This window comes from Plenodomus lingam (genome assembly GCF_022343315.1).
Source record: "Plenodomus lingam strain CAN1 chromosome Unknown contig_30, whole genome shotgun sequence".
In the NCBI taxonomy this organism is placed as follows: Eukaryota; Fungi; Ascomycota; class Dothideomycetes; order Pleosporales; family Leptosphaeriaceae; genus Plenodomus; species Plenodomus lingam.
Window position 1 is genome coordinate 292,324 of NW_027093945.1, and position 27,714 is coordinate 320,037.

General features: G+C 47.4%; 11 protein-coding genes across 11 annotated transcripts; 5 read left to right on the plus strand and 6 right to left on the minus strand.

The window, feature by feature from the left end:
• Positions 1 to 272: 272 nt before the first annotated feature.
• On the minus strand, positions 273 to 566 carry IAQ61_008383 (uncharacterized protein; the record flags this gene model as incomplete). Its single annotated transcript, XM_066097980.1, has 1 exon — positions 273 to 566. The coding sequence occupies one exon, from the start codon at positions 564 to 566 to the stop codon at positions 273 to 275; it is 294 nt and encodes a 97-aa protein (XP_065952025.1).
• A 183-nt stretch (positions 567 to 749) lies between these two features.
• IAQ61_008384 (uncharacterized protein) lies at positions 750 to 2,511 on the plus strand (the record flags this gene model as incomplete). The annotated part of the gene is made up of 2 exons (XM_003838371.2): positions 750 to 1,081; positions 1,197 to 2,511. Coding segments are annotated over 2 exons (612 nt in total), but the record flags the coding sequence as incomplete, so codon positions are not given.
• Positions 2,512 to 2,543: 32 nt separating this feature from the next.
• IAQ61_008385 (uncharacterized protein) lies at positions 2,544 to 4,256 on the plus strand. Its single transcript, XM_003838373.2, has 2 exons — positions 2,544 to 2,753; positions 2,805 to 4,256. The coding sequence occupies exons 1-2, from the start codon at positions 2,718 to 2,720 to the stop codon at positions 4,104 to 4,106; spliced, it is 1,338 nt and encodes a 445-aa protein (XP_003838421.2). The 5' UTR covers positions 2,544 to 2,717; the 3' UTR covers positions 4,107 to 4,256.
• A 122-nt stretch (positions 4,257 to 4,378) lies between these two features.
• On the minus strand, positions 4,379 to 5,708 carry COQ4 (Ubiquinone biosynthesis protein). The gene is made up of 2 exons (XM_003838374.2): positions 5,271 to 5,708; positions 4,379 to 5,190 (listed from the first exon to the last, which is right to left on the minus strand). The coding sequence occupies exons 1-2, from the start codon at positions 5,479 to 5,481 to the stop codon at positions 4,532 to 4,534; spliced, it is 870 nt and encodes a 289-aa protein (XP_003838422.1). The 5' UTR covers positions 5,482 to 5,708; the 3' UTR covers positions 4,379 to 4,531.
• A 7,308-nt stretch (positions 5,709 to 13,016) lies between these two features.
• Positions 13,017 to 14,392, plus strand: IAQ61_008387 (uncharacterized protein; the record flags this gene model as incomplete). Its single annotated transcript, XM_066097981.1, has 2 exons — positions 13,017 to 13,223; positions 13,274 to 14,392. The coding sequence occupies exons 1-2, from the start codon at positions 13,083 to 13,085 to the stop codon at positions 14,390 to 14,392; spliced, it is 1,260 nt and encodes a 419-aa protein (XP_065952026.1). The 5' UTR covers positions 13,017 to 13,082.
• A 327-nt stretch (positions 14,393 to 14,719) lies between these two features.
• On the minus strand, positions 14,720 to 17,629 carry IAQ61_008388 (uncharacterized protein; the record flags this gene model as incomplete). The annotated part of the gene is made up of 2 exons (XM_003838376.2): positions 16,331 to 17,629; positions 14,720 to 16,262 (listed from the first exon to the last, which is right to left on the minus strand). The coding sequence occupies exons 1-2, from the start codon at positions 16,864 to 16,866 to the stop codon at positions 14,720 to 14,722; spliced, it is 2,079 nt and encodes a 692-aa protein (XP_003838424.1). The 5' UTR covers positions 16,867 to 17,629.
• Positions 17,630 to 17,640: 11 nt separating this feature from the next.
• Positions 17,641 to 19,514, minus strand: IAQ61_008389 (uncharacterized protein). The gene is made up of 3 exons (XM_003838377.2): positions 18,565 to 19,514; positions 17,767 to 18,505; positions 17,641 to 17,711 (listed from the first exon to the last, which is right to left on the minus strand). Exons 1-2 carry the CDS (start codon positions 19,454 to 19,456, stop codon positions 18,363 to 18,365), a joined length of 1,035 nt encoding a protein of 344 aa, XP_003838425.2. The 5' UTR covers positions 19,457 to 19,514; the 3' UTR covers positions 17,641 to 17,711; positions 17,767 to 18,362.
• A 382-nt stretch (positions 19,515 to 19,896) lies between these two features.
• Positions 19,897 to 20,983, minus strand: IAQ61_008390 (uncharacterized protein; the record flags this gene model as incomplete). Its single annotated transcript, XM_003838378.2, has 3 exons — positions 19,897 to 20,329; positions 20,382 to 20,681; positions 20,742 to 20,983. 3 exons carry the CDS (start codon positions 20,981 to 20,983, stop codon positions 19,897 to 19,899), a joined length of 975 nt encoding a protein of 324 aa, XP_003838426.1.
• Positions 20,984 to 22,365: 1,382 nt separating this feature from the next.
• On the minus strand, positions 22,366 to 23,423 carry IAQ61_008391 (uncharacterized protein; the record flags this gene model as incomplete). The annotated part of the gene is made up of 3 exons (XM_003838380.1): positions 22,366 to 22,843; positions 22,903 to 23,207; positions 23,259 to 23,423. The coding sequence occupies 3 exons, from the start codon at positions 23,421 to 23,423 to the stop codon at positions 22,366 to 22,368; spliced, it is 948 nt and encodes a 315-aa protein (XP_003838428.1).
• Positions 23,424 to 23,910: 487 nt separating this feature from the next.
• On the plus strand, positions 23,911 to 25,163 carry IAQ61_008392 (uncharacterized protein; the record flags this gene model as incomplete). The annotated part of the gene is made up of 6 exons (XM_066097982.1): positions 23,911 to 23,976; positions 24,042 to 24,092; positions 24,180 to 24,183; positions 24,250 to 24,319; positions 24,381 to 25,000; positions 25,051 to 25,163. 6 exons carry the CDS (start codon positions 23,911 to 23,913, stop codon positions 25,161 to 25,163), a joined length of 924 nt encoding a protein of 307 aa, XP_065952027.1.
• Positions 25,164 to 26,268: 1,105 nt separating this feature from the next.
• Positions 26,269 to 27,601, plus strand: IAQ61_008393 (uncharacterized protein; the record flags this gene model as incomplete). The annotated part of the gene is made up of 3 exons (XM_003838383.2): positions 26,269 to 26,452; positions 26,509 to 26,874; positions 26,937 to 27,601. The coding sequence occupies 3 exons, from the start codon at positions 26,269 to 26,271 to the stop codon at positions 27,599 to 27,601; spliced, it is 1,215 nt and encodes a 404-aa protein (XP_003838431.2).
• Positions 27,602 to 27,714: the final 113 nt, after the last annotated feature.

Here is a 27,714-nt window from a genome sequence, read left to right on the forward strand (position 1 = left end):
CTGTCGTGGTATGTTGAAGCTTGATGTGGGCTGCAAAGGAAACCTTGGAGGGTGGGATGGGCACTTTTGTGTGTGTGTGTGTGTGTGTGTGTGTGTGTGTGTGTGTGTGTGACTAGATTAGTGGGCGTTGTGAAGCTTGTTTCTGCTTCTGATATTCAATAAGCAATAGTGTTTGCGACGGTCCGCATTGCGTGGAGGGGGGAGAGCAAAGTTGCCCGATGCGGCAGGAAGGGTGCGGGGTGTGGAAAGCAGCAATTTATTGATTAGCAGTACTAAGCTGGCTTTGCGACGACCTTGTGTGGATTCAATGTTGCGTCAAAGTCGCCGGATGGCTCTAGGCCCCCCCAAGACTGAAGATTGGAGGCTGGATGATGCATTGATAGACTGCTTGGTATCATCTGGGAGCAGATGGGGAATCGTCGGAACTTGTGAGTCTTTTCTGTGACAGGTGACGTGTGCCTACTGTGTGGGTGGGTATAATATCTTAATACTTCTGAGCCAGTATTGACGGGGGAGGAGGAGGAAGATAATAGTCGCAAAGAGATTGATGGGAATTTGACCATCATGTATGTACTTCCTGCTTCCCACGCCTATCGTAGTAGTACAATCACGTAGTACCATGCTCAAGATACATGGTCACGTGCTCGGAAGTGAGTGCAGGGGAAATCCTCCAATCAGCAGCCTCTCAATGTCCACACGCCAAGCCGCAAATACCCTAACGCCGACCTTTCTCGAACCTCGGACCTCTTCGCATCTTCAATTTGTCTTCCTCGTCGCCATCGCTCCCTCATCACCGGCCCGTGCAGAGTAAACGTCCAGCTCGTATACTACCTACCACCACTCCCCAGTCTCAACCATCAAATACATCAATCACAATGGCTCGCCAGCGTGGAGGAACTGCGCCCCGTCGCCCAACTGTCCCTGCGGCAAAGCCTGCGCCTGCACCCGCCTCTGCGCGCCCTCACTCTACCGCTGCTGCTCCCGCTGCTGGAGCTCACCCACCGCCACCAGCTGCTGCGCAAGCACAGGCGCCTGTTTCCCAGGGCCCCGGTCTCTTTGGACAGATGGCTAGCACTGCTGCGTAAGTCTCCAAAAGCACGATGAATCCCTGCTGCCTAATTCACCATGCATCCTCATCGGCCCATGAGACAATAGACATCCGATACATTCATGGTCTTGTACTAACATCCATTCAGCGGTGTAGCAGTAGGATCCTCAATCGGCCACGCTGTCGGTGGCTGGTTCAGCGGCGGCTCTTCCGCGCCTGCCGAAGCATCTCCCCAAAACGCCGACTTCGCTGCGCAACACCAGAACGCCTCATCCTCCATGTCGCAGATGCAACAGGCGACCGGACCTTGCGCCAACGACGTCAACAGCTTCCGCAAGTGTATGGATGAGAACCAGGGCAGCCTAACAATTTGCGGATGGTACTTGGACCAGCTCAAGGCTTGCCAGGCGGCGGCCGGTCAGTACTAGAGGACTTGGATGTATACAAGGTAAAAGGATTTGGACTGGATAGATGGGTGGACTGGGAGCAAAAGATTGTCAGGAACACATTTGAACATCTTTTAGCGAACCAGCATTCGGAGGGCCAGTCTGTACACTAGAAGTATTGAATCACCGCTTCGACCAACCCAAAACTCTTCCGCAGCTCAAAAACTTTTCCACAGCTCAAAAACTTTTCCACAGCTCAAAAACTTTTCCACAGCTCAGTGATATGACCTTGTTTTTTTTGAAGCGCAACATTGCGCTCGCCAGCCAACCCCAATGACAAAACAGCCTGACATGCGTCAACGCCGTGATCCCCATACCATGACCAAACCACCACTCCATCCCCATCCTCACGCCTAAATCAAACAAGCACCACACCCCGCACTGCCCCCCATACCCATCGGCGGCCTCGAATCCACAACGCCAACATCCCTTCCTCCCCTTCTACCCAGCTCCCCCTCAGCCGCACCCCGCAGTCCAGCACCGCCCCGCCCATGCATCCCACCCTGATAACTGTCTGGCGCGGGCGTCGAGGACGAAGGGCGCTGGTGTGCGGTGTTGCCTGGGGCGCGGTGGGGCGAGGCGCGCGCGGCGGCCCAGGAGTCGAGGGAGAAGAGGGTGGTGAGGTAGAGGAGGGTGAATGTTGTTAGGGTTGAGAGGATGGAGGAGGAAGATGTTGAAGATGAACTGGAGGATGGGATTTTGGATGGGTTGGAGGTACTGAGGGGAGTGAGGTGTTAGTTTGGGGGTAGTGGGTTGGAAGGAGGTATAAGAACGTGTGGGGTGGCAGGGCAACGTACTCTTTGGTTGTCATTGTGAGCTGAGGGATGGGCTCTTTTGATGGGCGGGTATGGGTGTTGTGTATGGTTGAGAGGAAGACAGATGTGGTTGTTGTCTACTTTTGCGGCATCGATGGTATGTAGTGCTTGGTTGTTGGCCTGAATGTCATCATGTTCGCAAAGGCGATAAGGCGATGTTGCAGGGATTCGCGCTGGCTGGCGCGCTAGCTTAGTGCAGGATGGGACCCTGACGGAACACTTTTCGAGCTTCATGCTTGAATTGCCTGTATCGACATCTAACAATCGATGTTTCCGTAATATCCTGCGCCCAAGCCTTGATAATCAGATAGACTCGATATTCTTAATAAATATCCGAGTTTAAAGAGAACTTCTGCCAAAAGAGAACAAAACCGAAAATTATTCATTCTGGCACGGGACCGCGACGTTATGGTTAATAAAAGTGAGTTGACTGACACAGGCAAGGTAAATCAGTACTCCCGATGGAATACTATTGTGATATCTAACATGAACCAGAAACGCAAAGCTTCAGTCATCCGCCAGGATTCCGCAGACAACAACACCTCCACAAGCCCAGCCAAAAGGCAGAGAAATGAAGACCAAGCCCTCGACATCGACACATCTCGTCCCACTGCAATCTTTAAACCCACCAAAGGCCGAGACTGGACCGTCAGCATCGCCCTGCCCGGTAGTTGGACCCTCAATGCCAAAAAACCCGATCACAAGACCATGCAAGTAGGTCGGATCGCGCGCGCGGCCGCCGTCTTCTCCGTCGATGAAATCGTAGTCTACGATGACGACCCTTGCAACATTGACCCCAAAGTTGTGTCTGAAAAATACACGCGTGCAAAAGGAGGCCGTGGCAAACAGCAGAAAAAGTCCAAACAAGAGATTCTCGACTCGATTGCCGAGGAAGATGAGCTGTGGCAGAATCCAGATCAATTTCTCTACCATTTGCTGGCGTTTGCAGAGTGTCCGCCACATCTGAGATACGATCGCGACCAACCAGGGCTGAGTTTGTTCAAGGAGCATCAGAATCTGAAGTGGACGGGGTGTCTGCCGAGTATGGACATGCCGCATCATTTGCGAAGTCACGAATGGTGTCAGTACCGTGAGGGTGTGGTAGTCGGTCCTGCGCCAGCACCCACGCCCTCTTCAACAGCGAAGAGCAGTAAAAAGGCAAAAATGGCGGGAGACGGAGGATTGGAATACGCATACGTCAAATGCGGTCTACCGTACCCAGTCCGCGTCCCCATTCCGCCTGAGTCGCCCATCGAAGAAGGCATGCGCACCACCGTCCGCTTCACTAACGCCACCGAACCCCCATCATGGCCCCACCTCTCTCCCGAAGCCTGTACCAACCTCTCCGCAACAGCCTGCCCGTCTAGTACCCCCCGGGAAGAATCAGGCTACTACTGGGGCTACACCGTGCGCCGCGCACCCTCCCTCAGTGCCGTCTTCTCAGAATGCGAGTACCCAGCTGGCTACGACTACACAATCGGCACCTCGGAGCGCGGCGTCCCCGTCCACTCCATCCTCCCCGGCGGCGCAAAACCCTGTCCTACGACCAGGGCGCCCGCGTCGTTTAACCACCTGCTCATTGTGTTTGGCGGCGTAGCAGGCATCGAGCCCGCCGTTGCGAATGATCCAGAACTGGTGGCCAAGGGACTGGGCAAGGCGACCGCGCACGAGCTATTTGATGCGTGGGTGAATCTTGTGCCGGGCCAGGGGAGTCGCACGATTCGCACAGAAGAGGCGGTCGAGTTTGGGCTGTGTGCGTTGAAGCCATGGGTGGATGGGCTGTATGAGAAGGAGTGAGGTGGACGGGGAGAGGAGTTTTGGAAGAAGGATGGACGTGGAAGGAGGAAGAGAGGAAGTCGGGGGCGCTGTGGGATGTATTTAGCATACTGTGATATATCGCCGGTATGTGCCTATGGGTGGCAATATAGAAGTATGACTTCAAGTCTCTCGCACCATGACATGATTTGCAAAGCCTCCGGAAGCTGGTTCTAGTGCAATGCAAAAGCTTCCAAAACGTGCTAAAGACCACTAATATACACCTCTTTTCTCTTGCGTTGGACCATGAAAAGTGGCTGCTGGCTGGAATTCTGGCTGTTTTGACTGCTCAAACTTCCGCCTGTATTGGTGGATTAGGAAGCAGACAAGGTATTGCAACTGATGACAGCTTCAAGGCAGGAAATTCCCGAAGTCGGTTTTTATTCAATATTCTATACCCGTAGTACTCACACAGCAGTACGTGCCATGGCCTCCTTAGCCATCTTCTCCCTCTTCCGAGCCTCGCGTTCCGCCCTCCGCATCGCCCTCAGATCCGGCGGCTTCTCCATGCCCAGTCTCGTCCTGAGTTCATCGACATCAGTCTCGAGCTCCTCTTCCCAATACACATTGATCACATCATCGCTCTGGGCTCCATTGCGCACCGCCCAGGGCCCATAGATACTCCAGAACCGGTTCCACTCTGCCTTTTTCAAGGTAAGGGCGCTAAACACCGCCAATCCCGTCATCGGGAGACCCGTGTTTGCAAACTCAAAGGCCTTAAGCGCGACTTCTCCTTCGCGCAAGACGGGGAGCCCGGCTAGGGCGTGGTAGAAGTCGTGGCATTCGCGGTATCGCTGCATGACGTATGCGCATTCTTCGTCGTCAAGGTACTTGACCGCCGCACGGGTATCGGGCGAGACGCCCTCTGCGTCCAGCCAGGCAGCGTACGCATAGCCGAGTGTGTTGGGTGCGAGGCTGCGCAGACGGGGGATATCCAGGGTTGTGGAGGTTAGGCGTGGGCGGTCGCGGAGGATGCGTCGGCCTGTGGGATTCAGGAGCATGCGGTCGCGGAGTTTGTAGATGAAGTAGGGTTGTGCGGTGGCTTCGCCAAAGGAGGCGATTAGATCTGAGTACAATCTTGTATGAGCAAGCGGTACGGTAGGTCTCTAAAAGACAGATGATGGGATCTGAAGCACACACACACACCTCCTCTCCTCGGGTCGAGAAAGCTTCCAATTCCAGAGCCCAAAGCTAGCCCGAGCCTCTCGAGACGTGTCAATGGTATGTGACCCTCATAGTTTGGTGCTGGCCTGTTGAGCACGGAGAAAGCGCGGTATGCTTGTGTGGTATGCAATTGTGTGGAACAAGCTTGGGTTGCTAGTTTTGCCAGCTGTGACGCGTGCACATGCTTCGCCATGGATACACCCCGACTTATTCGCCTTCTTGTGAGATCAAGAGATCAGGTACAGATGGCATGCCATCGTTCGTCGTCGTCCTGTCGATAGTGACCATGTACGCCACACCGCGCCACACAGCCACTCCCGAACATGGTACCAAACGCACGTCCATAGCGCAAGCAAAAAATCGAGGGCGCAGTTCATATAACCATGGAATTAGCGCTGCGTGAACTTGTATTCAGCATAGGGTTAGGCCGTGCCAAGCTCTACTAGCTAGCTAAGCAAGGTTAACTAAATATTATACTATAAGATTTTGCAACACGTTCTAAACCTATTCTAAATATATTCTATACTAGTAATACTATAAGCTACTATTACTATGCCTGTTACTAATATATCCCTCTTATCCTATATAAGTAGATTAAAACGTGTTTAGAATATATTCTTAATAGGTTATAGAAGCACTATTAATAGTACCTTACCCTTAGCCACATCCTAGATAATATTAGGGCATAGCCTATAGTTAGCCCTAATAGGGCAGTTAAGATAAAGAGTAGAGAGCGCTACTACTATACTAAGATTAATAATAAGGGCACCTTGTGCAGAGTAAGAATAGGTTCTAAATGTGTTCTAAACAGGTTCTAATATTCTTAGGCTATTCTAGGTACTAGGGGCACTCTATATACCTATACTAAAAAAGATTATAGGCTTAATATAGCCTACTATAAGGTTAGTAGGGTTAAGAAGACTAGCTAGCCCTTTATAATAGAGGTCTGCAAGGCAAAGAGTAAATATATTATTAACCTATTCTTAACTTATTATACTAATATATATAGACTTCTATATAAAGGTTATATATAATTACTAGAATACTCCTTGCTATAAGTTATTTAGAATATATTTAAAACTTATTACTAACGTGTTTTATAGAAGTTCTCTAAGCCTAGCTAGTAGCTACTATAGGCCCCCCTATAAATACTAATACCCTCCTAAATATAATTTAGAAGAAGACTTGTAGTAGCTATAATAGTAATAAGGTACAGCCTGTAAGAACCTGTTAAAAACACGTTGCTAACTTGTTATAGCTTAACTTTATTACTATATCTACCCTACTAAGGATTTAAGGTTATTAGGTTCCTTATACTATCTATACTTGTAATTATCCTAGCTATAGTAAGTTATTTATAATATATTATTAACCTGTTCCTAACGTGTTTTAAGACTGTTACTTTAATACTAGTGTAGACCTTGCTAATTCCTGCTAGAATGCTGCCTAGTTCTACTTGTAGTATACTTTTATAGAGCCTAGGGAGGATAGGGAGGATAAAGAAGATACTAGAGAGGGGGAGGGAGATAATAATAGTAATAAGTAGGAATATATTAAGAACGTATTAAGAATAGGTTCTAATAAACAATATATAATAGCATATAACCTAAAGGGGTAGTAGTAATTACTAAAATAAACTCTCTACTCTTCTCTTTTTTTTTCTATCTACTAAAAGTAAAGTACTATTTACTTTTATAGGGTCCTTTAATAGTATATAACTTTTTCTTTTAACTTTTATAGGTATTATAAAGCTCTAGTAGTCCCTTAGATTAAAGAAGAATCTAGCATTTATAGGTATCTAGCTATAACGTATTATTAATATATTCTAAACATGTTTTAAGAGACTAGACTTATATCTCCTTTTTGCTACTTTTACTAAATATTATTCACAGTGTAAAGGGGAGTAACTATTTGCTCCTCTTCTTTACTCTCTACTTCCTCTTTAGCCTCTACTCTAGCTACTACTTCTTATTATAGACTAGCTATCTTAGAGGGTTCTTAAACCTTAGAGGAGGTACTTAGTGCAGTCTACTCTACTAGCGGAGAACGTATTGTTAACGTGTTTAGAACACGTTCTTAAGTATTTACTATTAAGCTCCTATAGAAGATCCTTGCTTCTATAATACCTTGTATTATAGTTCTGCTATAGTTTACTAGGGCTATTTAAACCTTAGGATAATACCTCTTAAGGTAGTAGATAAGATTACCTCTATTAGAGAAGTGATACTAAAATAGTTATTAACATGTTGTAAACGTGTTCTAACTTACATACATACATACTCTACAAAGTTCCTATACCCCTAATCTAGCCTAAATAGCCTAGTAGAAAAGCTTGCTAGGAAATACTATACACCTATTATTTAGGTAGGATATTATAGGAGAGAATGCCCTAGTATTAGATAGAAGTAACTTAAGCTTAATATATTGCTAGTATAAATCCTACTTAGTATTAGAACAAGTTTATAACATATTCCTAACGCGTTCTATTATATACTAACTTTAAAAGATCTTTATAGACTATATTAACTAGTTATATCTAATAATATTAGGAAAGATAGATAGTAAAATAGTATTAAACTCTTAAATATAAAAAGTTCTTATAGAGTGTAAGAAGAAAGAAGAAGAAAGAGAAGAAGAAAGAATATATATTTATCTGCTTATATATACTTATATAATAGACTAGAATATATTAAGAACTAGTTAAGAACTAGTTACTATATTTATAGACTAACCCTACCTTATATAAAAAGTAGCTATCTCTTTCTTAAGTTTAAACTGTGCCTTTTGCAATTTAAATAGTGCCTTTTTCTATGCAAGTTCTTCCTTATCTACCTCTAGCTTTTCTTTTCTCTCCTTTAGAGCCTAATTACTAAGAAGAGCCTTTTATTATAAAGTTTATAGTTACAGACTAATAACAAGTTAGGAACGTGTTATAAACGTGTTTCGCAAAGCATACCTTTAGGTTGCTATTAGTAGAGGAGAAGAGCCTAGTAGTAGAGAAGATAGAAAAGGGGCTAGTAAACTTCTTTCTAATACCGCTCTACTACTTGCCCTCTAGCTTTAGGCTTTTAAGCGTGCTCTTTTATTTCTTATTAGGACTAAGATATATCTAGTTAAGTTAGATATAGCAAGACTTGCTTTATTATTATCTAGAGTATTATTATTATTATAGGACGCGTTCTAAACACGTTCTAAACACGTTTTAATTAGCAAATATATATAACGCTAGCGTAAGACTTACTTTCTCCCCTCTAAAGCTTTTTAAGGTACCTTTACTTAAGCCTATTAGGAGTTCTATAGTTATAGCATATTCTAAACTTGCTCTAGGCTTTAAACTCTTTTATATCCTGCAGATCTATCTAGTGTGTACTACACAATGTTACTTATACAATTCTAACAGGTTAAGAATAGGTTGTAAACTTACTTCTAAGTAGCCTTAAGAATACTTATATGCTTACTAGTTTTATATCCTTTCTAGCCTACTTGCTTAGCTACATTTAAATAAGATTCTAGTTTTTCCTATACCTCTTTTAATATTTTACTATAGCATTGCACAATCCTAGCAGCAATTACTAGGTTTTTCTTATAGATTGCCTAGTTTTAGGTATCTTTAGAGGGTTCGTGTTCTAATTATATAAGAACAAGTTAGGAACACGTTTAGAATAGGTTTAGAATATGTTTACTTATATAAGAGGAGGTTAGTAAGCTAAAAGTATTCCTCTACTATTAATGCCTGTAGTAATTCACTTAGACGTAAAGAGGTAGTATTATCTAGCTCTCTTTTATATGCTTTGTAAATACTTCTTTATAGATATACTTAACAAAATCTTATACAAGATTAAAGTTGCTAGCGCTAGTCACGCTTATAGGGATTAATTAACTAGAGATAGCGCCTAAGTCCTAGAAACAAGTTAGAAACACGTTATAAACATGTTGTGGTGCGCTATAAAACTTGCCTATTATCTACTTGTTACACATATTAATAGTAGTCCTATAGAATCCCTATAAGTAAATATGCCTCTATAACACTTGTCTTTTTGTAAGTGCTTTATACTTCTAAAAGAAGTTAGTAATAGTAACTTAATACATCTTAGTTATATCCTTATCTATAATAATTTAGCTAAGTATAATAACTGCAACGTGTTAGAAACGTGTTACAAACCTATTCTTAATACGTACGCTTCTTTTCCTATAGGTAGAAGATTACTATTAGAATCTCTACCTATGCCCTATACAACCTCTTATATAACATATCTATCTAGAATATGTCTTAATCTAATAGAATTAATACCTACTCTTTAAAAAGGTAAATAATTAAGTTACCTAAGCTTAATATAAAGATTTGCTATATATATGCCTATAGTAACGTGTTAGTAATATATTCTAAACCTGTTCTCTTACACCACGTATAGTTTTAGGATCCTAATGCTTTATCCTCTACTTATAGTGTACTCCTCTAAGGCTACTCTTAAATAGGAACTATAGAAGCTTTTTACGCTTTATAATACGCAAGATTTTATCTTTATTTGCAAAGCTAATATGCATTTCTTTAATAGAATAGAAACCTTTAAGTTAGAGATAGGTTTAGAGCTAGGTTAAGTTTAGGAACTAGGCTATAACAAGTTAGGAACACATTTATAATAGGTTGCAAACAACTTATATTACGTAAGCTATAGAGTAAGCATAGGCTATAACACCTTTACTACTTCCTTAATATTACTATTAGATAGTGTTAAGGGAGGAGGAGGTATATATATATATATACTAAAAGAAATAATAGCAAAAAAAGGTATTGCTACTATATCTATTAGTATAATTACTTAGAAGGTAACTTTACACAGGATTTTAAATAGAGATCCTTGCCCTTATAGATAATTAACGCCTAAAATATGTTAGGAACATGTTAGGAATAGGTTGCAATATGCCTACCACACTTCTTTATCTAGCTTAACTATAGCTTAACCATAGAATATAAAGCAGGACTACTAGAAAGATTTAATATCTCCCTAGTTAGAAGACCTTATAGATATATAGAGTCTACCTCTAGTAGTACCTAACTAAAATAATGTTTTTTCCTAGTAGCAGATATTAGGCTGTAGTTCTAACAGCTAATATATAGTTAAGCCTGTTCTATAATTTGCTAACTTGTTATTAACACGTTTTAAATATATTTAAGTTTTGCTCCCTACCTAATTTACTATAGTCCTTATTATAGGATAATAAGATACCTAGTAGTCCTTATAAATCCTTAAAGAGAAGCGCTTAATAAGGCTATAATAATAGCTTCTTATTTATAGTTCTCTTTATAGAATTTTCTTAGGTACTACACTTTTTAAGGTTTAGATCTAATTGTACAATATATTATTAACAACGTAATAAGAACACGTTTATAATGTATTCTTAAGATACTTACACGCTTTTACCCTAGAGTATTAGTATTTATACTAGCTTGCTAGCTAGCTGTTAAAGAATAGTAAAGTTGTAGGCCTATTAAGATAGACAGACTAGCGGGAGTATTGTACCTGCTAGAATTAGAATAATTTAAGAACGTGTTCTTAACGTGTTACCTGTGTAGCCTACACAAGCACCTCTTCTCTTATTAGGTAAGAGCTATCTTTATGTTGCTAAACTAGTATTATATACCTATACCCTTAGCTGTGTAATTAAGGGTATGCTAGGAGAATAGCTATATACTTAATAATTACTAGTGTAAGTAGTAGTCCTTAACTATTACTATAAGTAAGGTATATATTATGCCCCTATAACGTGTTACTAACCTATTCTAAACTTGTTCTATTTACTTTTACTTACTTCCTTAACGCTACTACTACTATCCTCCTCTAGCACTTTATACAGTTACCTAAATTTATCTCTAATATTACTATCTAGTTTAGATACGTTATCTAGTACTGCTATACTAAACTCTAGTATAGTATTTAGGAACGCCTGCATATTATTAAGAATAGGTTTAGAACATGTTTAAAAAAGATAGTAACAAAAACTGCGTTTACTTGCTTAAATTACCCTAATTTATACTTAACTATAGGCTAGTTTATATAACTATAAAAATTTGCCGCTGTGACGTGGACTTGAACCTACAGGGATATTCTAACCACTCGGAGTAAAGCCCAAGTCGCCCAACGCTAAACCCATGGTCATATGACATGCTACCACCAAAAAATCCTTTGGTTTAGGCATGTCGCATCACCTCGACTTAGATTATCCGTCTCTGAGCCGATGTTAGAAATGCGAAAGCAACTTTAATCGCGAAAACAGCTGCTTGATACGCTTTCTGCTGTAGGACATTCTCTAACATAACAAAATCAGACGCTGTGATCTCAGAGAGTAATTTGTTAACATTTTTTCAGGCATTATTAGCTGTTGCAGGAGGGATAACAACCGGATCACGGAGCATCTTAATCCAATTAACTAATCTAAACCCTAATTAATATCCCTAATCTATACCCCTAGCTAATCTACTATCTAATCTACTACTAGCTTACTACTAAGTGCCTAATAGAAAAAGGAGCTCTAGTAAGGAAGGTTTACTAATTATACACCTTCTAGTAAGGGTAGCTAAAGCTCTATATATATAAGTCTAATTATAGTAGATATAATCTAATAATCTATCTCCTAAATTATTCCTAACCTTAGTAATCTAAATTTCTATAGTTATAAGCCTAGTTTGCGCTTTACTAACTTATTATTAAAAAAGTACAGTAATTAAGCTTTATAAGTAATAGAAGCTTACTAAAGCTTAACTTATAAAGAAGTATTACTTAAATTAAGAAATTACTAAGAAGAAGTAGAAAAAGAAAGCTACCTAGAAAGCTACTATATATAGGCTAGTAAATCTAGGTTAGTATACACTAGCTATAGTACTAGGTTAGGTTTAGGTCGCACAGACCTAGTGCTTAGGTTAGGCTTAGGTCGCATAGGCTATAGGCGTAGGTTAGGTTTAGGTTACACAGGCTATAGGCTTAGGTTAGGGTTAGGTTATATAGACCTAGTGCTTAACTAGGGTCTTACGTAAGTAGGTATTAATAGGCTATACTCCTAGAAATATAACTATTTATTATAGTTATTAATTATAGTAACTAACCTTATTAGGTAAAGCGTGTGGCTTAGTAAGACCCTAAACCTAACCTAAGCACTAGGTCTACATAACCTAACCCTAACCCTAACCCTATTATATAAGACCCTACCTAAGCCTATAGCCTATGTAACCTAAACCTAACCTAAGCCTATAGCCTATGCGAAAATTTGTAGTTAGGTTTAGGTTAGGTTTAGGGTCTAACATAAGCTAACCTAACCCTAACCTAACCTATACCTATTTACTACCCTAACTATATATAATAAGTAGAAAACTACTAAGTAACTAGAAAAGTAACTCTAAAATAATATTAAAATATCTTAAATAGGTAAGAGGTAAATCCTTAAGCCTCCTACTATTATACTAGCTAAAGTAGTTAATAAGGAGCTAGTAGAAGAGGATATAGTAGTAGAGGCAATATTATAGCGTAGGCGCCTAATTAGACCCCCTAAAAAGCTACTTATATAATCTAAAATATTTAATTAACTCTAATAGATCTAATAATTATAACTCTAAAAAATCTTGTAATAATAGCTATTATAGGTGGCGCAATATCCTTATTTAGTGGGTGGTGGATTTTAGTGTTAGTGGGCGCTCGGTGGTGGATCACGTTATCGGTATGCTCCAGTCGAACTCACAACGCACCCACACGCACTGTTTCGGGCGCGGCAACAACACCAAATCATAGTCGCTATCCAGCAATGGCGGCAGCATTGGATCCAGGCGAACAGCACTTTCGGTTCGTCAAGTGGGCAGAAAACAACGGTGTTGACATCAATGGCATTGCGCCCGCGCGATTCATCGGCCGTGGCATGGGCATAGTCGCCTCACGAGATATCAAAGTCAGTCCAGCTCGACTCCGAGTACTATTTTGGGTGATTAAATTTTAAAGAAAGGAGACCAGATAGTGCATGTGAAGAATACCGCACTCGTTCATGTTGCTTTGCCGTCTATTAGGGACTTTAAGCTGCCTGAAAACGTCACTGTCCATGGACGACTTGCCGCTGCGCTAGCACTATGGTATACCGATCGGAAACCACATGATTATCAGCTTTGGCACGAGGTTTGGCCGACTCGGGAGGATTTCAAAAGTACCATGCCCTTGTATTACTGCGAGGAACTACAGTCCCTCTTGCCACGTGCTGCTGCAAAGCATCTCACAAACCAGCGTGACAATCTCGAACAAGACTGGAGTGATGTCAAAGCCGACATTCCATCCATCGACAAGGACCTCTTCACCTACGTCTGGCTTGTCGTCAACACGCGGACTTTCTACTGGGACTACCCGGATCTGTCAAACGCCCATCCACGGCTACCCAAGAGAAGAGCCAAACTCACATCCGCCGACTGCTATGCAATGTGCCCCTTCATGGACTACTTCAACCACTCCGATTCCGGCTGCGAACCCCAACACAATGCACACGGCTACTCCGTCCTCGCCGATCGCGCATACAGAGCCGGCGAGGAAGTCTACGTTAGCTACGGCCCGCATACCAACGACTTTTTGCTCGTGGAATACGGCTTCCTTCTCGATGCGAACTCTAATGATTCTTTACCGCTGGATGACGTACTCCTGCCGCTTTTGGACGCCCATCAGGTCACGGCGCTGAAGGATGACGGGTTCTACGGGAATTACACGCTGTCGGGTACGGCGCCAATTATGTGCCATAGGACACAAGCGGTGTTGCGGCTCCTTGTGCTCGATTCGAAGCGATATGCTGCCTTTGTTGGTGGCAACGACGAGGACGATGGAGCGAAGGATCAGGGCCGTCTGGACGAGTATCTAGCTGGTGTTCTGGCCAAATTCTCAAAGCAGATTGAAGGAATTCTAGAGGATGTCGAGGGCGTGGATATGGACTCGTCGAATGTCAGGCCCGCAAAGAGGAGGAAGTCAAATGGTGAGCATGAAGCCAGTGATGGGTTTGGGGCGGCGCATAAAGGAACGTTGTTAAGGAGGTGGATACAGATTCGCGATATCGTGGATAAGGCTGTGGAGGGGTTGGGCTCATAGTGTTTGTTGCTTTGCACGTGTTCGAGGGATGGTGAACGTTTGAGATCAGTGTCAGGATCACCATGGGGAAAACTCCCTTGGAGCAATCAACCCGCAGTGTCAAAGGTCGATTCAAGTAGCAGAATTCCCATACCCTTACATCTTCAACTCCTTGTCCAGTTGGCGTCACACCAATCCTCAAAGATCGTACCCGAAACTTCCTATACACATTTTGTATCTTCTGTGTCATATACAAGACACTACCAATCACCCAAACAGTTGGTCATAGAATCTGATCAAAATCATAACAATCGCACATACCATCCCAAATCCAACCCCTAACTCTCATCACCACCCAAACGACTCAACAGCAAGCCTCACCCTAACTCCCCTCTTCTTAATCACACTCCCCACCACCCCTCTAACCTCATCCACCATCCCCCCGGGCCCCGAAACCAACACACACACCTCCCCCCGACCTCCAATCTCCCTATCCAACACCTCCTGCACACCCACCCTCTTCCCAATAACAACCTCCACATCCACACCATCCAGTGCCCCCGTGCTCCTCACTGCGTCAACAAGACCCCGTGTCCTGCAGCCCCAGTACAACTTGACGCGACCCGGGTGCGTGCGCAGGTGCGGCAGCACGGCTGTGATGCCCACGCCGCCTGCGAGCGCGATGAGGGTGGGGGACGTGTGCAGGGCGGAGGGGGCGTGAGATGTGTATCCAGTTTCGAGGAGGAGGGGCAGTGTGGTGCGGGTGCGAAGGAGGGCGGTGATTCCTGTGTGGGTGCGCACGTAGAATGTGATGCCTGTGGCAGTGTGGAGGGGGTTGTCAGGTGAAGGAGACACGGGTGAGGAGAAGAGAGCAGTGGGCTGTTTTTCAATGTCGGCGCTGCTGCTGAGTCGGGATGGGTGTGTGGAGTGTGGTGGGGAGGGGAGGGGAATGGGGAGAATACTTGAGGCAACGGAGAAGGGGTGGTTTTCCCAGAGCCGCCATGTGAGGGTTGGGAAGTAGAGGTATGCGTGTCCGGAGGCGGATACGTTTGGTACCATAACACTGATGTATTCGTCATCGATGACGGTGATGTTCGCAGTCTTGACGCCGTTGAGGAGGAGTCGGAGCAGCCGTGCGGTGCGGTCAAAGCCCCAGATGGCCATGCAGATGATGATCCAGGTCTCGTAGCCCCATTGGTGTTGGAATTCAAAGACGATGTGCCAGTAACATCCTACGACTACCAGGATGGAAATGATGACGTGCCATGCCAGGAACAGCTCGTAGACCTTTTTGCGAATGGGGAGCATGGAAGTAGGGAACAGGATTGTCATGCCTAGAGTTGCGATGATGCCCCAGTACCAGTAGGGCTTCTCGGACTCGGTGGCATGTGTTCCCGCTTTGACGAAGGCGACCAGGTAGATAATACTGTGCAATATGGCCTGTAATGTTGCGATCCCCGCGATCCAACGGTGGAGAATAAGGAATGTAGAATGTGACCAGTCCGTCATCCAGAGAAGAACATTGTTGCGCCCTGCGTACAAGAAGACAAGCGGCATGTTCGCAAAGCTCAAAAGTCCCAGACGATTTGACACCAACATGACCATCCAGCGCCATGGGTTGTCGGGAAACCAGGTATTAGGGCTGGCGGATTGGTAGTTTACAGCAGACAAGACAGTGTTGATGGCGATGAAGTAGAAAATGAATAGTCCTTGTCCACGTGTGGGCATTTGGAACAGTCCAAAGAAGACGGGGGAGTCATGCTTTGTGCCAAAGAGCGGCGCGTCAATGATCCAGGCGTGGAACTTTGCTCGCAGTGTTTCTGGAAAAGGGACAAATCGCAAAAGGGAGAATGCAATCGGGATAACCACACCAGATAAGAATATGACAAGTCTGCGAGTTGTAAGCTCAAGAGTGCCATATCACAGTCAGTATCCTGCCCTGATTTATTGAATGCTTACCCATATCGCTCCTGCATGGTTTCCTGGTCTCCAAACACGGTGTCAGTGATGAACGCTGCGAACCAAGGCTCCTCTGCCACCACACTCGTCACATTCAACGAACCCGTCCCAGCATACTCGACAGACGGAACCCCCTCGACTTTCTCCAACGCCTCTTGATACGTCTCCTTGGGATCAGGCTGAACCGCCAACGTGCCCGCCACATTCTCCACCCAAAACTTCTCCAACGCCCACGCTTGGACTTGCTTGCACCGAGAGGAAATACACCAAGCCAGCGTCTGAAGAAACGCATCGTCCGTCGCGTAGCATGCTGGCTCCGTAATGACCATGGGATCCATGCCCTCCATCTCCATCACCGTGGAGCACTTGAGCGTCGCTCCTGCTATGGCATCGCGGCAGGCAAAAGCACATCTGGGTTTATACGCATTGATGCCGTAGCCCACCAATCCGTGATTTCGTCGTTTTGTAGCGCCATCGCCCATGGCAAGGCTGCCTGTGGCCGTGAGGGCGAGAAGTCCAAAGTGGCAAAGTCTCATGGTGTTGAAACCGTTTGAAAAACTCTCGTTTCCGTACGGTAGTAATCCGTAGATGTCAACTGTGAAGCGATTCCTAGGCGGCTCATATCTGAGTAGATATCCAGGACCGTTGACTTATCCGCGGAGGGTAATTTCTCACCCCACGATAGGCCAACAGGACGAGGCAAGTCATCGACCAATGTCCATGGCGAACATGTCGTCCAAAAGCCCCGATTCCATGCAATCTAGCGCCACGGACTCGGTCCAAATATCCTGCTCAATCTTTCTCGCAAGCCAAGTACACACATCACGCAATCATCCACTGGCTGCACCTAAATCACCAATCATAGCATAACGTGTCCGTCGCCCCAAAGTGCACTACATTGTTGTTCCAATGGGAAGCGTCGTGGTGATGCGACATGTCAGCTTCTCCAAAACCTTGGTGGGCATGGCATGGTCAGCATTTAATACCGGCGATATTGTTATCTTCCAACCATGACTGCCTTGCCGATGCGAGATCAACTTACTTTCATCAGCTAGTATGCAGGCCGGCCATTGTCACTGCTTGCAATGGGCTTACGCTTCTGCAGCTGATCTGAGGCGATTTAACAGAAGATTCGGTTTGGAAGGTCGCAATGGGCTATGGTACCTATCATGAAGGACGGACATGCGCGTACTCGGTAAATACAATATTTTCCAGAAGACTGAGGATAAGCTTGGATAAGCTTTTCTTGGGTGGTAGGCGGGTGGACCGGGATCGGCGTAGAGATGCGGAGACGGTTTTTTGGGTGGGGTGGGAAATGTAGACGTTGGGTTTGGCTGGTACCGGTAGGTGAGGATGCAGCCTTGTATGCCTCGCCGCATGCCTGATTTCGGTCAGTGAAATTCTACATTTAGCCTTTGTGAGAGGAGAGGAAGTACACAGTATGAAGTATATGGATGTTTCCGTGGATTAAATACACTTATGCCTTGCGTCCTCCTGTGAGGCATGTTTAAAATCAACATTCAAAAATTTATTCATCTGCTCAAAAACCTCTTTGGTCTTTCCGTCTTACGCCCTGTTGAATCTTCTCAACCCTGGTTCCATCCTATTTGATATATGTTATGATCCGGGGGCTTTCCTCTTCTTGTTCATCAGCCTTGACGGTTCGGTCTTGCTAGGGCACTAGGCCATTATTGCTGTCTTCAGTACGGTGGTGCCTGACCCATGGGTCGAAGTTTCACTCTGGGTGTCCCTCATATGCTGACTTTTGGTTTCTCTATGGTTCCTGCGTCCTCTGGATCCTAAATCTCAGGTAGATTGATGTAGCTATGCCATCGAGGTTACTTGTATGCCACCCCGCAGCCGCTTCTAGCTTCCATCTTGCCGACAATCGTGGCCATGATTGTGCCATTGATGTGTTGGTGCTTATTAGTGGAGCGAGGTAGTGCGTCAATGGGTTTTATTTTTTGGAATCACATCCGTGGGCCGTGTAGGCGTGTTCGAAAAGAGTCAGAAAGACCATCCACTCATCTGCCTACCATATCTTATGCCCTAGGTTGGCAAAGCCTTCTTGGAGGACCTTACGACCTGCAAGTTCATTTGCGAATTCGAGTTTCCTTTTCAACGTCCATTCTTCGTGGTTGTTGATGGCGAATAGCATACCAGCGATAAAAGTGTCTGGCCACCACGTCAGCTCAGTGTCACCATTTATGTAAAGAAGGTGTGGTAGAACCCACCCCCAGCTCCGGTGGTATCAAAAACGTCCACTTTGTCTACCCCTGATGGCTTCCATGCTCCGACAGTTGCCCACTCCTGACCACCTTTCCCATCATTCTGGACAAGCGTGGCACCGCCAGCACCCCAGGTACAGCACTGCAGGGCGCCATTCCGTGTGTTACCTAATTGAACACCAAGAAATGTCTTCGCATCCTGGAAACCGTTCTCCTCCGCCCACGGTTTCGAGTAGAACACCACATCCGCCAACTTTGCAACTTCAACCATGCCCTCTCGCTCCGGCTTCTCACATTCTACACTGACCTTGAACGCCGCATGTTCACGGCGGAGGTACTGCACGCACTCGAGCGTCACGTCGGGGATCCGGCCCTCGAAATGCACCCAGCGTTTCTGCGGCGGCTGGACTACATCATCTTCTGCCGTAGTGCCAATACGCGATATAAAATCATCGGCCGTCATCTCCGGGAGTTCGTTGATGCTGACAATCGTCCGAGAGAGCGTTGCCTGGCTCTGAATAATGTAGCTAGACGCAGCTTCCTCGTGATCTTGACGGAACAGGCTCTGTTCAAAGTTTATCCCGGGGAGGGAATCCATGATGAAGCGAGTAGCATTTGACAACGAGCGAGGTAGCACGGACTGGAGATGGAGCCGTGTTCCTGGTTCTTCGGACGTCCATTTGTGTCCTGATGACGGAGCAGGGTCATGTTCGACAAGCTGGGCGAGGACTTCCAATGTATTCGCGGTGTTGCCGCCTCTCCGACGCGTAATTCTCTTCGCACGGAGTTTGGAGTCTTCTTGTGGGAAGTGAGGAACTGTAAGGATCGTATCGATGTATACTGCACCAACACACATGATGTGATTTTCTTTGACATGTTGAGGTAGCTGCGGTGACATTTTCAGTATGTTGAAGAAATCTCAGCGGACTAGCACTGGAGTTGACGTTCATCGCGTGGGTTAAGTACTGTTAGATCAGCGTGTGCACGTAGTCACATGGTCACATGTTGCACTTATGCAGGGGCTCCAGTTAGTCAACTCTCCAGCGTAAGAAAGAAGCATAGGTAAGTAGTCGCGATTGCTGGTTCCATTGCGCGTGTTGGTAAAAAACACCTTAGCCGTTAATAGCCCGCAAACACAGGCGAATTGCAAAAAAAAAATCATGAACAAGATACATGTATTCCTTCACAGTATTGAAACATAAAAGTATCCCGACTGACTAATCCACCCAATCGACAGCAAAGGAGTGAAAGTACCCTGGTATCATGAAACAATCAACACGCTCAAACGCCTGGAAAACACATGACAAGAGAAAAGACACCTGCAGTCAATCCTAGAACTCAGGACGCATGGCCCTTGCCCTTGCCCTCACTGCCATACTGACTCATGTACTCATCTTGCTCCATCACTGGGCTGATGGCCTGCACTGTCACGCCACCGTGCCCAGGATGCCATGCATTTGGATTCTTGGGTACATTACTGTAGTAGCCGCCGTGCCCAGTCTCGTCGCCGCCCAAGCTGTTGAAGGCTTGTGTGCGTGGAGTCATGGGACTCTTTACGCCCCCCGATGTTCCCGGGGTTCGGGGTAGTTGTTGGAGCTCCCACATGTGTTGCCATTGTTCTTCTGCTGACGTTTCGTAGTCGTCGGAGTATTGTGCCCATTTTTCCTTTTCGGCTTTCTTTGCGGCGAGTTTGGCGGCGTGGGCTTGCTTCTGCGCCGCGGTGGGGACGAGGGAGTAGGCAGAGAGGATGATGAAGAACACGTAAATGGAGCTGCTTGGGATTAGTGGATGGATCGGAAGAAATGCAGGTCAAGGCAACGTACAACATGATTATGCTGACAGCAAAGGAGCTCTTCGCTTGCATGCAGTAGCTTCGGATGTTCTTATCGTCGACGATGTCACAGCTCTTCTTAAGGTACCAGGGCACACCCTTATTGATGCGCTTAGGGTCGATGGTGTCGGGCGAGGTCTGGATATGAATGCCATATGCCCAGATGGACATGAGACCGATGTGTAGAAGAAGTGAGACGATTGGGTAGAAGACGTGAAGTAGCCACAGCGTGGCCTTGACAAGCCAGAAGAACATGCAGACTACTCCAATGACCAGATGGTACTCCGTGTTACTAACAGCCTGTATTAGTTTGTGCGCTGGAGCCCCTAGAACTCATGGGGCGACAACTTACAAAGAACTCCAGATCAATGGAATGTTGACTGGCCGATAATTTGCATATGCATAAACAATCGTACTCGGGTCAGAGTTGAAGCCCATCCGTCCTCCTTCTCTCCACAGAATCGTGCGATACAGGTTGGGTGATGCGACACCGAAGAGGGTGAGGTTGGCGATGGTGAAGGGCAGTTCAAAGACCATGAGGAACCAGACGATGCTTGACAGTCGCCATGTACGCGGTATCAGGAGGCGACCCATGGTGGGCGATGAATGATATCAGCCTGGTGGGGCGTCGTTGGGTTGAGTAGTCGGATGCGCCTTGCTTCTTGGTGTGCCTGCTCACAAGGCTGAGACCTCCAAGATGCGGGGATTCCAACGTCAGTGTAGGCAAGCGTGTATATACTGCGGTGCGTGTACATAAGCAGAGACAGAGAGACGATTGCAAAATCCGTGTCCGTGTTCCGTGTAATGGATGATGTGTCGTGGGAAGAAGGGAGGGGAAAGCTGATATAGAAATTCGTCTCCAGTACTGGATTCACTAGGTACACGATATGGTGCCGGTCGGCCAGCCGTCAAGTGGATTGCTGAAGACGCCCCATCAGCAGGTCGGAAGAGAGAGAGAGAGGGGGGGGGGAGGAGGGGAGCATGTTGGCTCTTAACAGCCTGCAAGCCCGCAAGCCGACAGCAGCAGGCGACGAGTGAGGGGCGAAAGGGCGATGGCAGCCGCTGAGTGGCACATCGCATGCTGCGCGATCACACAGCTCGTCCAGTGTGACGGCGAATCAGAGTTGCAGGACGGGGGAGGGGGTGAAAGGGGAGGGAGGGGGGCAGGCCGCGGGGAGCTAAAGTAGACGGCAACGGCCTGTCCCTTGACCGAACCCTGTGCCTGTCAAGTCACTTTCAACTACTACTCTAGCCTGTGTCCAGAAAAGAATGTACAGTAAATATTGCCTAGTTGGGTAATCCAATATACAAGTGGTTGGCTTCAGAAAAAATAATAATAAAAAAAATGGCTGGCCAGCGCAATGGTGGGGTGTGGTGGGACGACAAGGGCGGCCAAAATGCTGGCCATTGGGCCCTGTCTTCTGTGCCCCTCTGCCGTACCGGTTACTGCCCAGGTGGTCTGCTAGTACATGTTGCTTAGCTACCTACCAAAGCATCCTCACTGCGCCGTATCGAGGCCGACTCGTCCGCGCGCCGTGAACAAGGATCTGTATGTGGGGTATCGTGTATTTGCCGTCATTTGTGCGCGCGTAAATTCGGGTTATGGTGTGCGTACTCTACCCATCCATCGGACACGCAATGGGCACTCCTAGGCTACTAGCCAGAAGCCCTTCTTGGGAAAAGACCTGGCGCACAGTCTCATGTGCAAAAGGAAATCATGCTCGGCTGATCCATGGTAAACGGGCAACGGGCAACTTGATCAGTGCAAGGAGTGGGCAGGCATGATCTAAAACAAGCTTTTGAGTATGACTTTGGACAAGCTTCGAGTATACCAATCGAAATACTAGCACTAGCAAATCGTATCGTTGCAACGTCTCAACATACACCAGCCCAACTAGCCCGAGAGCAAGTCATCTGCAGTAAGCTCCTCCTTCAACAGCAACATACCCAGCACGGCCGTGCTTTCCCGCTGCCGACTACCACCACTTCTCACACAGTACCCGCTCTGGCAGGACATCCTGTTGCTGCTTCAGATGCTGGACCACATCGTCCGTCATCTCTGGCGGTCCGCAAACATAAAAGAGGGTGGATTGCGCCTCCTTCTTGTTGCCCACCGCGCTCGATAGGGCAATGTCGTCGATGCGGTGTGTCCACGCAGTCACGGGCACCTCGGTCTCCGGATCAATCTTCGGCAGGGTCAACGACATCAGTGGGTGGATGAGATCGCCCTCTGCTGTGCCCATCTCGGACCCGTCGCGACAGCCTGTAAAGAACAGCTCGAGCCGATCTCTCGTCGTCTCCGAACGTGGTATACGGAACAAATCTAGAATCTCAGGAAGGAACAATATCTCGCTGGGATCAGTCTTGCGCGAGGGTACTTTCGTCGAGTAAAGCAGGCGGACTTCGAGGTTGGCGTAGTTCTGGTTAATATACGACATCATCGACATGAAGGGACTGTCGGGGTCAAAGTTAGTGGACGCAGCATCCCCTGCTTCGAGCTGTGCTCGACCTACTTGATGCCAACGCCTCCAGCGATGAAGACAACGCGCTTTATCTTCTTCACGTCTATGCCCTGGGGGGGCCAGACAAAGCTACCGCCCACGCGCACATGTACTTCTTGCCCGAGTATCTCTTCCTCTGGCTTCCAGAGCCATGCCGCAGGCGGATTCTCGGGACTTTTCTGAATCGCAAGCTCGAAATAGGGCACGTGGTCTGGATTTGATTGCGCGAGGGCCTCTCGCGGCGACGATGTGATGGTGAAGCCGCCCGCCTTTTCGACATCGGGCACGAAGACGTCAAGCCACTGGCCTGGAAGGAACTTGGCTCATCCATCAGCGCAGGTCGCAAGCGGAGATGGATGTCGTCATACGTTGAAGCCGTTCTTGTCTTTGATATCGAATCTGAACGTCTTGATTCGGTCGTTGACTGTCGTCACCCTAGAGACAATGGCCGCGTGGATATCATTCTCGCGAGGCTCGCTCGACGTCCGCTCTTGGTGGCTCAGAATGGATTTGGCAGAGCGGGTCTGGGGCATGCTGCTCAGTGACGCTCGCTGGGGGCGGCGGAGGGTAGGGAAATGCTGATAAAGAGAGCGACCAGCGGATACGCGCATAGCATCAGTCGAAACGGCCAAAAGGAAGGATCTTGACCAGCTGCCAGCAAAGAAAAAAAAAAGGGACGGTATGTGAGTGGGGTCACCGTCGAGGCGTCTCCTGCAGGTTGCGCATCACATCCCAGCAACTAGCCGTTGCGCGGGAGCTTAGACGGTCTTGATGGGTGAGAAGCTATGACGCTCTGGGTGGACCGCGGCTTTCCGACAGGCTCACCCAGCACCAGATTGCTGTGTTGGGTACCCAATCTACCACGGCCGACGGCGTGATTCTTAACGAAGCCAAACCCCGAGTCCTTTCGTTCGATTCGAATGCACATTGACATTGACCTTCTCGCTCACATCTTTGTCCCCCTCCTTGCATGATTAGTTGGCACCTCTGGCCGCCATCGTCCTCCTCCTCATCACCATCATGGCTCGTGAACAAGGCTCGCACGTTTTAGCCGATGGAACCAAGCTGTACACACTGACCTTCAAGGTATGACTACTCCAAGTGTAAACAAGATTGCATGACCCACGAGCTGCACTAAATCAGGCGAGCAGACGGAAGGGCCGGCAAAAGCACGCCTAGTCTTTATACATGGCTTTTCAGATGTAAGTAGCATTCCTGCCTACACTGTGCTTGGGAAACAATGCCCATCTGCTGTTTCCATTGTCCCATGGAACTGACGGTCGTTGCAGCATGGTAAAGATGCCCGAGTCGCACAGACCCTTCTACTACCGTCTAGGGCCGTCTCTCACATGTGAAAAGTGGACAAATACGACGACTTCTTCACCGCGTTGGCGTCCAAAGGAATCGAGGTCTACGCTTTTGACCAAAGGTTCGTACAGGTTGCAAGCCTATGTACTTTGTACACGTCAAGCATGACTGACGCCGCCAAGAGGCTGGGGACGATCAGTGACGAAAAGCTCCGAGCGAGGCAATACTGGACCCACTACCCAAGTGCTAGACGATATCACGTCATTCCTCAAGACGGTGATTCCAAGTCCAGTGCCCCTATTCCTGATGGGACACTCCATGGGCGGTGGTGAGGTGCTGTGTTATGCAGCCCAAGGCCCTGAAGAAGTCCGCAAGCATATCCGCGGATATCTCCTGGAATCACCCTTTATAGACTTCGATCCCAAGTCAAAGCCATCGCCCGTCACGGTCTTCCTTGGGAGACTGGCTGCGAAGTTGCTGCCCCATAGACAAATGACGAACAAGCTGAAGCCAGAACTCATCTCTAGGAACACCGAGGCCTGTAAGAACTATGCCATTGACGAGCTCTGCCACGATACAGGCACACTCGAAGGTTTGGCGGGGCTAATGGACCGGACTGGACAGTTGGCAACTGGCAAGATTGTGATTGCCGACAATGCTGGAGAGGGTGGAGTGACTAGAATCTGGTTTGGTCATGGTGACGCTGACGGCATCACCGACTATCGGGCATCGAAGCGACTGTTTGACGCTCTGCAGGTCAAGGACAAGGAGTTCAAGACCTATGTAGGCTACTACCATCGTTGTAAGTTTGATGGGATGGGTATAGCATGGCGACAAAACTAACATGTACAGTACATGACGAGCCGGGACAGGATGGAGAAGTATTCATAAACGATGTTGCCAACTGGATACTGGCTCGTTTGACGGAGCAAGGGCAGATGGATGGCACAAAGTCGAAGCTGTGATTTTGATTTTGATTTTGATTTTGATTTTGATTTTGATTTTGAGTCGCCGGGTACGGTAAGCGTTGAGGGTGTCTTTTACCATCCACCTAGTGTTCCCCTAATGATCAAAAATGTCAGACCAGACCGGCAATGCGTACTCTCCAATGAAGATATCGAGTGCTGAATTTGTGCATGTGTGCCAGCCCGCATTAGGCAGGTAAGTTACAAGTGAAGATTGGCAACAGGTTCAAGCGCGCTACCTACTTTTTCATGTCTTGCCAATAGCCATTAAGCAATCTGGGCAACGCAGAGAGTAATGGCAGATGCAGTTGACGCATTCCAGCCTCCAGTCTGATGATGCGCATGCTGATGAATGAACATCGAGGCTTGACTCGAATACGAACGAGGGAATGCTGTAGTTCTTGAAATCGAAGAGCACAAGTACCTGATACACTGCACCAATGTCTAGATTCGTTGTTGGCCCATGACCATGGAGAAAAGCAGTTCAAAGTGAGGGTCGCCGAAGATGTATGTACCCTACTATGTTATACCACTGTCATTCGAGGAAGCCGTATGCACTGGGCAATGGATCATGGGGAGTGCCCCGCAGGGTGAAGGCCGGCGGCATGAGCTTGGTTTCCCAGCTTGGCCAAGAACGGGAACCACCGGCGGCAACCGCAAGAGAGGCTCAAAACGCTGGGAGAAGATATTGTAGCAGCAGGTGGATTGGCTTCTCACAGCCCCAAGACACGCACTGCTGACAGAACCAAGCTCCATGTTACTGCGCGCCCGCAGAGATGGCATACGTGTCTTTAGCAAGTCCCGCCGCGACGCCGTATACAGGCCACCTTCACCATGGCCAAACGCACAACAACAAACAAGAGCCGGGCATAGCGCTTCCCCATACTTGACAGCAGCCGCCTCAATTCGACCACGCGCCTGCGTCGCCGCGCAATCATCTTGCACTCGCACGCCCGTCTCGTCTTGCTTCCAGTCCCAACTGCGTGTCCTCCGCACACAGGCAGCCGCTACTACAGGCGCACACCACGTCGGCTGCGCTACCACCGCTCCGTTGCGCAACTGGTCTTCCACCGTCCATCGCATACGACACAGCTGCCCGCCCGTCATGACCTCACACATGCAGACGCGCTGCCATGCCGGCCACTCGCATGGCCATCACCATGATAACACCTTTTTGCTCTCCAAGAACAAGAACGATGCCGGTGTTCGCATCACAAGAATCGGCCTCTATGTCAACTTGGGCATGGCTGTCAGTAAAGGGGTTGGCGGTTACGTCTTCAACAGTCAGGGTGAGAGTTGCGCCACAAACAGGGCCACAAACACGTTAGACTGATACACAGCATAGCTCTCGTCGCCGACGCTATTCACAGTCTCACCGATCTCGTCAGTGACATCATGACGCTGGCGACGGTCGGTTGGTCACTCAAGTCGCCCTCGGCGCGTTTTCCCAGTGGATATGGAAAAGTTGAGAGCTTGGGCTCGCTGGGCGTCAGTGGCATATTGCTCACCGGCGGTTTCTTGATGGGCTGGACGGCCCTGATTGCTCTCTGCCAGCAATTCTTCCCGGGCGCGGCAGAAATAGCTTCTGAATGGGGGCTCCTGCCACATCACCACCATCACCACCATGGCGGGGATAGCCTCGGCCCCAACATCAACGCCGTATGGCTTGCTGCAGGCTCTATAGTCATCAAGGAATGGCTGTACCGAGCAAGTAAGTAGGCCCCCTGGGCTCAAACGCCAAGCCACACTTGCTGACACTGTATGTCCTCACAGCACTCAAAGTCGCCAAAGAACGAAAGTCGACTGTTCTCGCTGCCAATGCCTACCACCATCGTGTCGACTCGCTCACCGCATTCGTCGCTCTTCTTCTCATCGCCGGCTCCAACGTCCTCAATAACGCGCAGTGGCTGGACCCTGTGGGTGGTCTCGTAATCTCTCTTATGGTAGTCCAGGCTGGCTGGGGCAACACCAAGAATGCGCTGCTGGAATTGGCCGACGTTGGTGTTGACAACGAGATGCGCGATAAGGTGCGAAAGGCTGCCACTACTGCGCTTGAGGGTCTCACGACTGTCTCGGAACCGATCAATGTACGCGCTATTCAGGGAGTCAAGGCTGGCCAAAATTACCTCATGGATGTCGAACTCGGTGTGCCAGGCACTTGGACGATTGAGCAAGCACGAGAAGTCGAAAGTGTGCTTCGGGAACGTGTCGGTGCCAATGTCAGGGGCGTGAAGAAGGTACGCGTACGCTTCGTAACCAATTCGGCGAGGGATCCAGACTTCTTGGATGAGTTTATTCCTGGCGATGTTTCGGCAACCTCGACGCCAGTCTCAGAAGCTAAACAGGATCATGATCATGATCATGATCACGACCATGCCCACAATCATGCAGCCAAGCATAGCGAGATCACGGACGCCAGCGTAGGAGAGAAGAAATGATTTTGTTTACATTGTTCATAGATGGATGCATTTGAGATATCACAGTGGCGCTAAGGAGTTGACGAAAGGGACTACCCCTGTTACACATGATTTCATCTGGGCCATCTTAGCAT